The sequence below is a fragment of the Giraffa tippelskirchi genome, chromosome 4 (assembly GCF_054371585.1).
Source record: "Giraffa tippelskirchi isolate mGirTip1 chromosome 4, T2T-mGirTip1v1.2.pri, whole genome shotgun sequence".
Classification (NCBI taxonomy): domain Eukaryota; kingdom Metazoa; phylum Chordata; class Mammalia; order Artiodactyla; family Giraffidae; genus Giraffa; species Giraffa tippelskirchi.
The window spans coordinates 205292876-205307498 of NC_137278.1; the positions used below are offsets into that span (position 1 = coordinate 205292876).

Below are 14623 nucleotides of genomic sequence, written 5' to 3' on the forward strand. Positions count from 1 at the left end.
CTGAGGAAACCCCCATCCTGCTGATGCCCCAGAAGAGCTGCTTGTCCCCTGCCCCAGCCTGGATGGAGGGGGCAAGATCAAACCTCCCATGCCCACCCCGTGTCACTCTTCCTTAACAGTTACCATAGTTTTATGAAAAGGCCACACATGGGTCAAAAAGTCGGCTTCCCCATTTCAGCTTTATGAATTTAACATGGAGGCCATTTCTCAGTTGTATCGTGATCATACCTGTTATCATCAGGTTGTTGTGAGGGTAAAACAAAATTCAACAAACACAGCCGCTCTCTTCATCCCGTTGGCCTTGCAGGGCTGGTGTGCATCTCCGCTCGGGAGGAGGTGCCAGGTCCCATGGTAGAGGAGATGGCAGAGGGTAGAGGAGATGGCAGAGGGTAGAGGAGATAGCTGAGTTCCTAAGAAAATCAGCAGATGGCAAGGCATGGGGCTGGCTCCTCCCCAGGCCCAAGCTCAGGTAGGCCATTTCACCCCTGAAGCACCTTGGGAATTGCCTGGCCAAGAAGCACCAGGTTTTTGGATGGAACCTGACCTAGGCAGGCTCTTCGCATCCTTGCCCACTCATAAGGGTCTAGCAGCCTGAGGTGGAGAGCAGGCTGGAGGCTGAGCCCTCCCTGGGCTGCTGCTCCACGAACAGGTGTGTCCTGTTCTCACCACTATCAGCAGAGGAGGCGGGGCAGTTCCCAACCTCTTGGAACCTGTTTCCAATGTGGAAAAGGCCCCATGGGAGCCGGCACCCCTCAGTGTCCTGTGCTGATGGGCTAGGTGATAAAAAGGGGCCCGCAACACCATGACCCTCCAGGGTTCACGTGAGGATGGCCAATCGTTTCTCGAAGCTGACAGGCGTCACTCCCAACTCTCCCTCTCCCAAAAGGGGCCCTGGAAACAGAACAAGCAGGGAGCCAGCAGGTTATTATATATCATGCTTTTAATACAAACTTAAAAAAATCTGGAACAATATAAACTGTACAGATTTGATCAATCTTTTTGTTTTTAAACTAAATCTCTAAACACACCAATGTTCCATTCCAAAATATTGCACAACATTCTGAATACAAAATGCTTGATTGTATTCCTCCTTCACTAAAGAAAACAAGTTCATTACCCTGCTCCCCCAAGCTCCTCTGCGTGTTGCCTCAATGCCCCCCTTCCCATCCCTAGGGGTCACACTAGAGAATCTACAGCTCACTGCATTGAGAAAAAGACATCATTCTGGACTAAAAGTTTACATTCTTTACAAGACAATCCACCTTTTGATTTGTTCCTGGGAAAGAGGGGTAGACAGAGAGAGGATGGGGAAAGGGGAGAAATAGGTTTTATTCTCCTCTTTTTTTATTTTAAAGTTTGTTTTTCCTGAAAAAATATCTTTCTCTCCTCTTTTTAAGAAAAAATCTTGAAAAGAAAAAAATTACGTTTTTTTACGTTAGAAATATACATATATTATATATACCTCTTACATTTTACAAATGTAGCAAATTATTCAATACAAACGGACACCAAAAAATGTAAAAAATAAAAAAAAAAAGTCTTCCTACGAAACCAGGTAAATTAGTGCAGATTTCGGTTTTGTTTTCTTAAAAAAAATAAAATTGAAGCAAAAATGCCTAGATTTGAGACAGACACACTGAAGTGGGCCCAAGAGCCCAGCCCAGGAGTCATGCTCCTGAACACACATTTTTCTTCTTATTTCAAAAGACACTAAGGGGTTGGTCTCCCCCTCCCTGTATGTGGTGAGAAACGAGCCGACCCGGTGTGGCGGGTGCCTGTGTGCGTGAGTGTGGGAGGAAGGGCTGGAAGGGGGCATAAGGCAGCATCCAACCTTTCCCAGAGAACAGCCTGGGCCTGTCACCTGTGCAGGAGCTGAGGGCTAGGGAGAGGGTGGCCCAGATTGGGCTGGCCCCTGAGAAGTCTAGGGGGACAGATGGTGCTGGGCTGAGGAGCCAGGGCATTGCCCTGCTCAGGGAGGTAGAGCTGGTGCCCACTGCAGGGAGAGGAGGCTGGCAGTGTCTGTCTGGGCGGGACCCACTGCCACAGCAGTTGCCCACTTGGGGTCACTGGGGCGTGCCAAGGGCTTTGGGACTTTCTGGGGATGGGGCCCCTGGTGCCCACACCCACTTGCCAAAGCATCATGGTGTGGAAGCTAGCCCACTGGGGTTGGGTCGAAAAAAACAACTTCTCTCCAGCAGAGGTGGGGGTGGAGCCATGCGCCTATCCAGCCCATCACGTCCTCTGAGTATCAGGGCCCAGGAGGACTGGGTTGGGCAGTGAGGGGAGGGCAGGAGGTACCAAGAGGTTCCCCAGCAGGCAGAGGAAGAAATGTACTAAAAGAACGACAGCCCAAAGATCCAAGTCTCAATTCAAGGCTTAGGACTGCCCACCGGAGGTGTTGACCCCAAACTCCCATCCCCTCCTCCCCAGGTACTCAGGGGAGCAGTTCCCACCCTGGGCTGAGGTCACACAATAGGAAGGTCTGAGTCCAGGGACTTCTCTTAGGTATCAGGGGCTGGGTGTTTCCTTAGCCCCTCACTGCTAACCCTTTTCTTTTTTGGTCAAAAACAAACAAAAGTGCAGATCCCTCCACAGTCGGGAAACCAGTGGTTTCTGCACTGCTTTCCCCTGGGAGTGTCAGGCTCAGCCAGACTCACCCTCCACGTGAACCACAGAAGGACTGACAGCCGCCCCCCCCAGCCATTTCCCCACCCTCACACATAAATAAGCACTTGCTGCAACCCAGAGTCACACCTAGAGACCAAGTTTCACGTGGCTTGGAATCCCATACAGGACAGCAAAGCACGCACGCACACCAGCGACACTCACTCTCCACCTCCCTGACCACCAGCACAGGCCCAGGAAAGAGGGGCTAGAGGAGAGGCCGCCTGTGCCAATGGCTGGGGCTCCAGGGCCTCAGTGACTGTCTGGGCCAGGTGGGAATGGTGGCGTAGGGCCACAGGGCAGAGATGAAAGGGACACCAGACAGAGTCCTAGCCTCCCTGGAGTCACAGACATCAGCTCAAGGGGGGAGGGTGTCAGGCGGCCAACTGGCAGCTCCCGAAGGCCCAGGCCGGAGAGGGGGCGGGGGCTGGAGTCAGACCTATTTGGGTGGCAGGGCCCGAGAAGGCCTGCTGAGGTTGGATGGCTTTGAGTCAGAGGACAGTTGGGTGATGGAGGCAGTGACACGGGGCAGTCTCTCCCTGTTCTGAGGAGGGCCGGGCCCCAGCTGCAGTTCTTCCTTCCCAGTGAGCTCGGACACGCCAGCCTTAAACCGGGCCTGTGAAGGAGGGAGGGAGGGAGGGAGGGAGCAGGGAGCAGCAATTCACATCTGGACCATTCTTAGCACAGGAAGCCACTAATTAAAGATGTTATATAGAAAACTACATGTAAAAAAGAAAAAAAAAATATAAAACCCAAACCAACCAAATAAATCAAGAGGCAGGCAGGAAAACAGCAGGGGGAGCCGAGTTAAACCCGATTCGCTGCTTCGGAAGCCCCCTCCCACTCCATGCCTGGGCTGGATCTTGTTTCTAGAAGTTAAGAGTGAGAAGACTGGAAATCTTGTTATCTTGCTTTTCCTTTTTTGTTGGCCTTTCCTTTCTCTTTTCTGTGGTCTTGGGCGCTCCTGGCCCCACAGGCGGGTAGGCGTTCAGTTGGCCAGCACGACAGGCTGGAACGGCTGGCTGGGGTACTGCATGGTGTTCAGGTTGTAGCTGAGGCCTTCCACGAAGGGTGTCTTCTCCAGAAAGAGGCTGTTGGCACCACCACCAAACACCTGGGCCACGTCGAAGCTGCTGCTGTTGCAGGTACCAGCGCTGCTGCCCCCAAAGGAGGCCGGGGTGCCACTGCCCGGGCCATCGGCCCCGTCAAAGAAGAGGCTGGGCGAGCCACCGCCGTTGTACACAAACTCCTTGGCGTTGGGTGAGAGCTGGGATTGAGGGGCAGGGTTGCCGGTGATGAAGTTCAGTGAATGCAGGGACAGAGAGAGGCTCTTCTGCTTCAGCAGGTTGTTGGTGGGAGAGCGGGCCAGGCGAGGCTGCTGCTGTGGGGGCTGTGGGCCGCCTGCACCCCCGCTGGCCACTCCACCCCCACCTGCCGCCCCACCCCCCTTCTTCATCTTGGTGGAGCCAAACTTGGTGGCTGCAAAGGAGGCAGTGGTAAAAGTGATGGGCTGGGCCGAGCGGGGGATGAAAGTGGGGCTGGGCGACTGGCCAAAGGACGGAGATGGGGAGTTGGACAGGGAGCTGTCCTGGCTGCCGATGGGCACGAAGACCTGGGCGTCGGGGTTGAAGCTGCTCTTGATCTCCTTGTCCAGCTCGGGGGCAACACAGCCCTCGCTGTCATCCACGTACAGCACTTTCACAGCCCCCTTCTCACCAATCTGGTAGGACACCTCGAAAGGGTCGATCCAGACGCTCAGCTCCTCGGGCACATTGGCCCGCACGTCCTCCACGGCCAGGCCACTCCGCTTGGCGGCCAGCTCCACCACGGGGTCCACTATCTCCCCGATGTGGACACAGCGGAAGCCAGAGCCCTTCAAGGGCTTGTCAGGGTACCAGTGGCCTTCATATTTCTTTTTCAAGAGTCGCTCGAGCTCCTCGCCAAACAGGTCTGCCCGGCGCCGGGGCAGCTTGTTGTACAGGTAGGAGATGATGAAGTTCAGGGCCACTTTGATCTCCAGCTGCATGGTCCTCTCCTAGGCAGAGAATCAGCGCAGGTACGTGCTCAAGTTGAGGGGAGTGGTAGGAAACGTTAAGGTGGGCAGTCTTGGGCTCCAGACAACTCTGAGAAATGAAAAAGAAAGGCTTCATGAGTAGATATGCAGAAAGCCGGGAGGGGGTGGATGGCACCGGCAAGACAGAAAAGCACCAACTTTGGAACACAGAGACCCAGGGTCCCATTTCTGCTCCACTAGTGACAGGCTGTGGGCTATGTGAGACTGTGGGTAGGTCACTTTCTTCTGAGCCTTCCTTTTATCAGTAACGTGATATTTTAGGAGGTGCTTGATAAATATTTTAAGTAATTCTAAAGAAATAGGGGTGCTGTGGTTTCCACTATTTTGAGAATTCAGGTCACTCTGAGTGACACCAAAAAAACCCCCAAAAAACACTGAGCTCCTGAATCAGAAGGAGAAGGGAAGGGTCTAACTAACTGGTTCCCACAATGTCTCGGGGAAGTCGTACTCCCAAACTGTCACAGGTCACGGCAGGAGTTTAGAATCTTCATTTCTCCCCCTTAAATGAAAAGTGATACGAGTCCCTGAACAGGAAGTAGCACCGCCAGCATTTCATGGGAGGCTGGGATGCCAGTCACATCCCATTTGCTATCCTGGGCTCCCTGCGTGTGTATGTGCTCTGGTTCACTCGGCATTTGCAGAACTGATTATTTTTTTGCAGAACATGTAACCAAGGTGTGCATTTCCACCCAGATAAACCTCCAAGAGCACAATTCCCCCAGAAAAAGCCAAGATCTATCACAGTCAGACACACAGACCAACAAAGGAACTGCTGATTAGGGGCTGCCCCACGGAGGCAGAGGGAAGGAGAGGGGAACGAGCAGTTTAGGCGAACAAAGCCTTAGGAGCAGTACTTGCGTGGCCTCAGGGAAATCTCTGCAGTTTCTGGCTGTGATGGGGGGGGCAGAGAAAAGACATTTTCCATCACCCTACAGCCTCCAGCTGGGGACCCATCATCACTCAGCCTCCCAGGGACTGTCTGACCACCTGTCCTTGGCACTGGACCAGATTTATCAAGTGTTTGGAGATCCCTGGAGAGGAGGCAGCCCAACATAAACACTCAGTTTGTTATTTTGGGATTCTCTCACAGCCAGATCCACAGAGGTCAGAAAGGTTTATTCCTAAGGTCTGGGCCAGCCTCATTTCTCAGGAAAATGATCTGTGAGGTCCTGAGAGCAGTGATCCTAATCGGCTCGCTTTCTCCACAAGGGCAGATCCAGGCTCCTACCGTGGGAGATCTGAACTGAAAGGGGCCATCTTTGAAGGTGACAGAGCCAGAACCTGTCCCCCGCCAGACGCCTGGGTACGACTGTGCTGCTGAGCTCAGCCCAGAGACAAGACTCATTCACAACCCAGGACAGGTATCTTCTGTCCCTGGAGCTGGATTTTCGACTAAAATCCCTTTGGGGTCCAGCACAGAGTATCCAGGTGCTCACTCTAGGCTTGAGGATCTCAGGCTTTCTGAACACCTGCCCCAGCTCACTGCACTGCAATTGCAGGGTCTGGGCCCATGGTTCCCTGGGGGCACTTCAAGGAATGAACTCTCCGGCAAAGCTCTCTGAGGTGAGTATCAGAGGAAACACACTGGGTCAATATGGAGTATCTGATGACACTGGCTAAGTCTAGTGCCACCCTCATCTCAGGTCTGAGAGGTCACGGGCAGCATCAAAATAAATGCTACGAACGTGGCCTCTCCAGAGCCCTCCACAGGGAGGCTCAGGACTCAGGAGACCCTTGTCTTCCCCTCTGTTCTGGCATCCAATACAGACTTAATCTCCATATGTCTTCAAATGTCTATTCATGGTCACCAAAGATTAATTCCAGGGTCCTTCTAGGTTTAAAGAGAAGAATGGTAAAGATAAGGAGCCTTCTGTTTATCAGGACTGGCTTCATCACCAGATGCAAAGCTAGCCACCAGGACTATGCCCCCCACTCCCGCAAGAATGGAGGTCTGTAAGGGCCACAGTGGCCCACTAGGAGTATCCAACACGTAGGAAACTAAAGAGTTGTGAAGAAAGTTGGCACTGATTCCCAAGAATAGGCCTGGAGTTTAAGGAGACCTTGAACATGACATATGACACTTCTCCCAAGGCACCATGTGGCCTCTTGGTATGCCACGCAGTCCAAAAGGGCTCCTGTACCCATCTATGTCTTCTCAAACTCTGCTGCCTAACTGCCTTCCAAGTCACCTCCTCTGAACAGTTCAGCCTCAAAATGGGAGCGTTTTAAATGCAGGCCAAAGTCATTGGGAAATAAGCCTCCCACCTCAAAATACAATAGAATCACTGTCATCAGCCCTGCCTAGCTAGCCATTTTCTGCAGCATAAGCAACTAACACTGCACACCAATTTATACCTCTGTGATGCTGCTGCACAAATAAGGAAGTATATAATGCCACCTTCACTTCTTTAATCGGAGAACAGGCCAGGCCAGATGGCTGTGGGGTGGAACCTTAGAAAAATGCCAGACAACCAGAATAAGCTTTTCTGCTTTATCAGCTCAGGCTCTAATTTTGACTTCAAGAAGCTTATGGAACAAGAGGATTAAAGCACTACTGCTGTCTTTAACTAAAGATAGGAGTGATTACTATGATCAGTTTGTTCATTTTTTTAAGGCTATTGTACAAATTCTAAGGCTTATATACTAAATATTCATACAATGTGGTAAAATTAGAAAGCTTAAAAATAACCACCTTTCAATAAAAGGAACAACTAGATTCAAGTCAAACCACAGGAGAGGACTCAAAGACTTTCTACAACTCTGACTCAGGTGCAAAAGGCCAGAAAAGTGACAAAAACAAAAAAAGGCTAAGTGCTAACAATAGCAAAATTGACTCTTTGTCATTTAAAAAAAGTTGAAATATGAGATTAAAATTCTTTTTTTTTTTAATATTTATTTTTATTTATTTGGCAGCATTGGGTCTTAGTCCTGGCATGTGGGATCTAGTTCCCTGATCAGGGATCGAACCCATACCTCCTGTAGTGGGAGTGCAGAGTCCTAGCCACTGGACCACCAGGGAATTCCCTGTAAGATTTTATTTAGAATCACATCTTCTTTCACTTGTTTTACTTCCAGCAATAAAGTTAATCCTGGATTCAGATCCCTGTGTTGGCTTGTGTTTTAAAAGAGTAAGTGCTCAACAGAATGTCAAAAAGTGGGGGAAGAAAGAAGCTGAAAGGTGGCTGCAAGTCAACGATATGGTAATGGAGACGCCAGAGAAGTGACAAAAACGTGAAGGTCAGTTTTCAGAAGAAAAAGTTATGTTTTCAACGGGAAAAAGAGGGATGGTGAGGGAACCCACTGGGCCCCTAAACTCTGAGTACGTGTAAAACATTCAGGCACCACAAGCCTTAACATCCAAATCGTCCTACTGGATTCAAGTGAGTGTGGAAGGAGGACTCGGAGTCTCAATTTTGACAAGGCCAGTCGATGTCACTAACCGGGTGCTGGGCAGCGGGGGCCTGGCTCTCGCCAGACAGGGGGTAGCCCCGCCCCACTGGTCCGGAAGGCGGTGGCCCAGATGGGCGGGTGTGGTTGAAAGGCTTCCAGGACTTGCGGTAACCAACCGCAACACCCCGCCCAGTGTCTCACACCATGTCCCTCGAACATGGACTGTGCAAGCCCAAGCCGGTTTGCAAAGTTCCTTCCAACTAAGAGGGCCCATCCTGAACACTCCAGGTTTCTCTGAATCCAGGAAGACCTGACTGCGCCCCACGTAAGAAGGGCGAGCGGCGGCAAAGATGTGCTCTCCACTCTGGGAATTGTAGTTTTCAGAAACCTCACGCTCAGGTTGGAGCAAATGACCTACTTTCTCTGCACACTACATTTCCCGGCGTACTTTGCGAAAACTCAGCCAGGGAACTACGCACGCCCGGCGGAGGGTGTGAGAATCCAGGAAAAGTTTCCGCTGCACATGCGCGCTGTGGCGGGCTGGCAACCCCCCCGCCCCCGCCCCCGCCCACGGCCTAATACATTTTATATAAATTCTACCCTTAAAGCCTATTCCTCGTATTGTATCACCCCACCATATCCAAGTCTCGACGTCTCAAGAAACTGAACTTTTCCTCCTCTCTCTACACTGCCTCGCATGACTGCTGAATTAAGGACCAGCTTCTAACGAGTTTTTTGTTGTTTTTTTTTTTCTGGGTGAAGGTGGTAGGCTGGGATAGATAGGGTCACATTCCTCCCCAGCCCCAAACCCCTGCCACTTTAATCTGTATTCTGTGGGCTGGGTGGTTTCCTTTTAGAGTTGCTGTAGGGCCGGTGGGTTCGAAGAGAAAAGAGCCTTTTTCCCTTAATGCCCAGCGGGCTCCGCTGCAGCACTCTCACAGCCAGGAACGGACAGGCAGGAATTTAACCAGTTCTCCCGTCCTCTCGGCCAAAGAAATTCCCAGTTTTGAGCTGTGGGGAGGCGCTGGGCCGACAATCAAAAGGCCCGACGCCAGCAGGACCCAAGCCTCACTCCTCTCCTAATCCAAGTCCGAGTAACCGGAGCCGGCTAGGTAATAGGAAAGAGTTCCCGGGCAGGGAAGGAAAAACGGTATATCTGACACCTGAACAACATCTTTTAATACTTAAAATTGTTGGTGGGTCTCCTCCCACTGAAAGACCTGCGCTACGGACCAGACTTACCAGATCCTAGGCAAAGCTCCCCTACAGGGTGTTAAACCTCGCTAATCCTTCCTCCCACACAAGCTTCTTTACCCCCTCCGCTTAAGAGGGGGATGGGGCAGGCACCCAAGAAAGCAACAGGGGTGTTTTTCTGCTGTTAAATCAAAGATGAGGGACCCTTTCCCAGGGTAGCGTGGGTAGGAAGGAGCGCAAGAAAAAAAAGGTTAAGATACTGAGCAGACATCCGGGAACCCCCTCAGCTAGCCGCTAAGTTGTCGCCTGATGTGTGGCGTTCTGGCTCTTCTAGAGGGTGAGAAAAGGGCTGCCAGCTGTCGCTCGTCTCTCTGCTCCCTCCTCCCCCTCCCTTTCTGGTCAAGGGCACAGTCCATCCTCTGGACAGGAGCTTAGGAGTAGGGCTCTTCCTCTGAGGCACCTCACCAGGGTCAACCAGTATCCACTGACTGATACTGCTGGAAGGGTACTTTTTTTCCGCCCAGTTTTCCCTTGAAACACTGACAAGGATAAAGAGCTCAAGCCAAAATGGTGAATTCTGGCTTGGCGACCAGAGGACAATCATCACTGACCGGGTCCAAAAGGGAGTGTGTGTGGTGTGTGTGGGGTGTCCACGCTCCATCCCTCAGGCTCCAGAGGGCTCAAAATAAACCCTATTAATTATTACTACCACCCCCCTCTTCCCCACACACGGGCAAAGGAGGAGAAAAGCAAGAAGGCCTGGATCCTCTTCTTTCCTCTTGATTTATTTAATGGTAGAGTTATGTTTCGGGGGGGGGGCAAGGACAATCTAGCGACTCTCTAGGATATTAAGAACGGAGGGAGGAAACGCACCCCACTCAGGAGGTGATCATACTTGAAATTGGGAGAGGCTGTGGGATACCCCAGGATAAGAGAGAACGCGAGGGAAAGAGGAGCACGGGCTAAAAGGTGGGCTCCAGTGGGGAGGTGGAAGAGGGAAAAAAAAATGCTGGCCAGGTGTAAGGGGGTGCGACAGCAAAGTGGAGCGTCCAGCAGAGCGAAGAGCTGGAGTGGAGCATGGGTGGGGGAAAGCGTCTCCGGTCTGTTTGGGTCCTTGGGGGGGGCCACCCCACCCCCCTCCGTCCGCACAGCCCCCACTCACTCACTCGGGTCTCCGCCGCGGCGGGGCTGCGTGCAGGCCGCGGGGCGGCTTCTCCCTCCACGGTGGTCCTGGGAGCCGAGCGGAGATCGTTCTCCTTTCCTGGGCACCGCCGGGCCCGGAGCCGATGTGTCCTTTGCTTCGTGGAGGGTTGGGGGTAACCAGTGAGAGGGGCTTATGGGCTATGACTCTCAGTAATTCTTTCCGCTTTTTTGGAGGTCGGGCTCAGCAGCAGGGCGGCGCGCGGAGCGGGGGGTGGGGGCGGTGGTGGTGGTGGTGGTGATGGACGCAGGGCTGGCGGGCCAGCCGGCGGCGGCGGCTACGGCGAGGGGATGGGAGGACCAGGAGGGTGGCTCGCGTCGCGGGGCGGAGGACGGTCTGGGCTGTGGCCGAAGGACGGTCTTGCCCTTCTGGCCGCGCGTTGCCCAAGCCGCTCGCTTCTCGCCGCAAAACAACGACTCGCACCTTCCCGCGCCCCGGCCCGAAGTGAGCAAAGTCAATGAAAAGTTTCACCCTTAGCAACCCTGCGCACGGATCCGGCTTCCCCACCCCTGCGTGATGCGTCCCTCCGCCCTGCAGGGGCGGGGCCCGGCGCCGGGCCGGGACTACTTCCAGGCCAGCGGGCAGCTTTAACCCCTCCGGGCGCGCGGCCCGGCGCTCCGCGGGGAACCCGGCGGTGGCCGGGCCCTCGCCTTTGTCCCACCCTCCGGTGGCCGGCCGGCCCGACTCATCACTCAGCCCCTTCTTTGCTCAGATGTCAGCAAGGCTGCCTCTGGCCGGCCTATGTCACATGGGCCGTCTCCCCTCTCCATCACGACTCCGCATCGTAATTTTTTTTCTTCGTCCCCCCCCCCCCTCAAATCGTGCTTATCGTGTAAAGGTGTTTCCCTAGGTTAGACAGCAAGTTCGGGAGGGCGGGGGGGAAGGTCTGGCCTGGGACTGCGTGTGTGCTCACTTGAAGGTGTGTTGGCTGAATGGGTGTGTCGCGGGAAAACGGACAGTTTTCCCCGCTGTGCGTTTCGGCCCTGCACCTGCATGGTTCGGTTTTGCTCGGCCGAACCGTCCCCGCGGCCACCTCGGCGAGTCCTTCCTCTGGGCCTCTTTGACTGACCTTCCCCGCGGCGCTCGCACCGCCCCAGTTACGGGTCTCTTCGCGGGTCGGGGAGCTGAGGGGACAACTCGAGCTCTGGAAAGGTTTCGGACCTTTTTATCAAACTCGGCTCTTGGCCCGAGTCTTCCGAGCTCCTCGTGCCTCGTCAGGGGAACTCGTAACGTCGAGGGGAGGGCGAGGGGAAAACCTGGGCTCAGGCAGCGCGGGCGTGAGAAAGGGACGACCAGAGGCCGGCCAGACGGCCAGGAAAAGGAGCCGAGCGACACATGAACCTTCCCCCTTTGCCGCCTCTGGCGCCCGTTAACCTCGTGTCTGGGGCAGCGCCAGCCCCAGCCCCAGCCCCGCGCAGGCGCGCCCCCTGCCCGCTTCGGGCGGGGCTCGGCCCCTCTGCGGACGCCCCCGTAAGGTTCTCCCCAGTCGGCGACCCCCTACCCCCACCCCGGGCCACATTTCCTCTAGTAACAGCCCCCGCCGGCGGGGGTGGCGCCTGCTAGGGCCAGAGGCACAGGGCTCGCGCACCCGGCCGTCAGCCCCTCGGGCGGCGGACCCAGGTTCGCCAAACCCGGGGACCCGCACACGCCAGACCCGCGCGCTCGGCTCCCCTGCCCGGGCTATTGGCCACGCGGGCCACTCGGCTACTTTGTGACTGTGCGAGGCACCGAGTCGGTGTGTGTTGGAGGGGGAGGTTGTGTGTAGGAAGGCCTGAGCCTCCAGGGAGGTCACAGGCGGACGGGAGTGCCCTTGGTGAAGCCCGGGGCCGCTGGGAGCTTGTACCTGAAGTCTTCCTTTCTTTAATCGCCCATTCCCCAACTCCCTCCCTACCCCCGACCTTAATTCTCATTCCAGATGGTTCCAGCCAGACGGCAGCCGCCAAACCCACGTGGGGTGGCGAGATCCGAAAGTTTCCAGCTACGAATGGTTTGCAGTTTTTCCTTGATCACTATTTTTGGCAAGGGCAGAGAGCAACGGTAACGTGCGGCTTTAAATGCTCTTCGCTGTAGAGAAAACGCTGGACTGGAGGGCAAACTCCAAGGGGACAGAAAGTGGGAGGGAGCCTGAGCCCGAGAACCCCCCCATCCCCCACACTCAGAGGGCTTCAGCCCTTGGGGCACCTCCAGGGACTATTTGCTTGTGCGTCAGCGAGGGCTAGAGCGTCACTTACACGCCCCCTCCGCCTAGCCTACTCCACCCCTCCCCTTCTTATTCCTCCTCCACCTCCTTCCCCTCCCTTCCTCTCCCCTACACCCCCGCCCCCGTCCCGCCCCCCCTCCCTCTCTTCTCCCCTCCCCTCGCGATTTCCAACCGGGCAGCGAGACTTGGCCGAGTCAGGGTTCCGGAGCCCTGGAGAGCTAAAAATATACCCGGTACGTTAGCAACAGCCTTTCCATTGGTGAGTAACAGGGAGCGGCAGCCCCTGATTGGGTGTTCGATCCAACCTCTAGGACGGGGAAGTGGGGGCGAAGAACCTAGGAGCCCAGCCCTTGGGCGGGGGAGGAGGGCGGAGAGTGCTGTTGCGTATTGGGGCATTGCAAGGGATGCTGGTATTTGTAGTCATTTATTGGAGGCCAATGTGGAAATCAGTGGATTTGAATCCCAGTTCTGCCACCAGCCGTTTTGTCTTGATTTAATGGCAGTAAATCTCTTTACATCATCAAACCGTTTTCCCACCCTTAAAATGGAGATCGTGTGGGGATTAACTCTGATACTGTATGTAAAGCCTGTCTCAAATAGTTGCTGTTCTTAAAGGTCACAGACCTGGCCAAATTGCCTCCTACATGTGCTGTGCTCAGTTCGGTATGTATTCCGCAGTAGGAAACCATACAAGACAGAAAGAGACACGGGATAGTGAGCTGAAACGAATTCTCCTAGGGTATCACAAGAAGGAGGGATGGAGTCCATGTAAGCAGATAAAGGGTACACATTTCCTACCATTCAGTGCAGGCTGAAGGAGAAGTGAATGCCTGGAAGGAAGGTGTTGAATTTATGCGCGTTCCAGCATTTATTCCAATCTTTTCTGCAATGCTGAAAACACACCAGCCTGGACCAATATCACTGAAACAAAACTGAGAAACTCAGCCTCCCTGGCAAGTGGGAGCGCTGGGTAAAGGGTTAGCATATAAATAGGAAAAAAAAAATATATAGGAAAAAAGGTAATCATCATTCTTAACTGCTGAAGTCTCCATTTATCATGTGGTAAGGTGGATGTTTTTTGCTCTCCTCAACGTGTGATTTCCTCTTGTCAGGGCTTAATTGTGAGCTGAGTTCCTTCTCAAGCATTCCAGAGTCCCCTCCTATTTTGAATAATCACAGGTTGAAAGACATACACTTTGTTTTCAAGACGGTGAGCTTCAGGAGTAAGCATGTGCTCAGAGGGTGGAGGCAGCTCCCCTGTCTGAGAGTAAGCAAGTTATGCCAGATGTTTTGTTGTGACAAGTCAAGTGGGTCATAATTAGCCCCAATTAACTCAGGGGTGAGTCACTCTCTCACACACACGTCTAGGTGAGAAATTTTGTAGTTTAAGTTATCCAAGAAAATAGAAAATTTGATTCTTCAGATCCACTGTTCCAACTGGGCAGGAACAAAGATAGCCACAACAGAAATTAACTTTGGAGAAGAGTGACTGGATGGATACTGAGGGCAAATGATATGCTGTTTATTGACCTCATTTACCTCTAGTAAAGGAGATAAGTGAACAAACCTGCCTTTGGCTAAGACCCTAAAACTAGAGTGTCCAAAGAAAGTATCACTTTAGCCTTGGTGATGGCAGGCAGGCCATTTGGGGATAGAGTTGATATGGAACTAAATAACTGGGAAAAGATGGAAACTGGAATCTTTTTTTTTTTTAAAGGCAGGACAATTCCAAGGCAAAGAATCTTTCACCTTTATGTCCTTGGTTCAAACTCTAAAGAACTACAGGTCAAAATGTAGTGACATACAATCTCTTCAAGATTTAGTTGAGTCTGATTCCCTGGGAAGTTAGTTTTCTTAATTTAGAAGCTGATAATTGCAGGCCAGGGTCCACATCTGGTGG

At 53.2% G+C, this 14623-nt stretch overlaps 2 protein-coding genes across 3 annotated transcripts in view; one reads left to right on the plus strand and one right to left on the minus strand.

Annotated features, from left to right (window-relative positions):
- Window positions 1-922: 922 nt before the first annotated feature.
- Window positions 923-10969, minus strand: TOB2 (transducer of ERBB2, 2). Of its 2 annotated transcripts, none has more exons than XM_081587665.1 (2): window positions 10489-10969; window positions 923-4787 (listed from the first exon to the last, which is right to left on the minus strand). In XM_081587665.1, the coding sequence occupies exon 2, from the start codon at window positions 4688-4690 to the stop codon at window positions 3653-3655; it is 1038 nt and encodes a 345-aa protein (XP_081443791.1). In that variant the 5' UTR covers window positions 4691-4787; window positions 10489-10969; the 3' UTR covers window positions 923-3652. The 2 variants fall into 2 exon arrangements, with proteins under 2 accessions (XP_081443791.1, XP_081443792.1); XM_081587666.1 differs by having other exon boundaries at window positions 10485-10969.
- A 168-nt stretch (window positions 10970-11137) lies between these two features.
- The window catches only part of ACO2 (aconitase 2), a 67026-nt gene continuing 63540 nt past the window's right edge, over window positions 11138-14623 (plus strand). Inside the window, exons 1-2 of the mRNA XM_081587659.1 lie at window positions 11138-11993; window positions 12439-12510. Coding sequence (XP_081443785.1) covers window positions 11859-11993; window positions 12439-12510 — 207 coding nt within the window. The 5' untranslated portion in view covers window positions 11138-11858. The remainder of the gene's footprint in view (window positions 11994-12438; window positions 12511-14623) is intronic.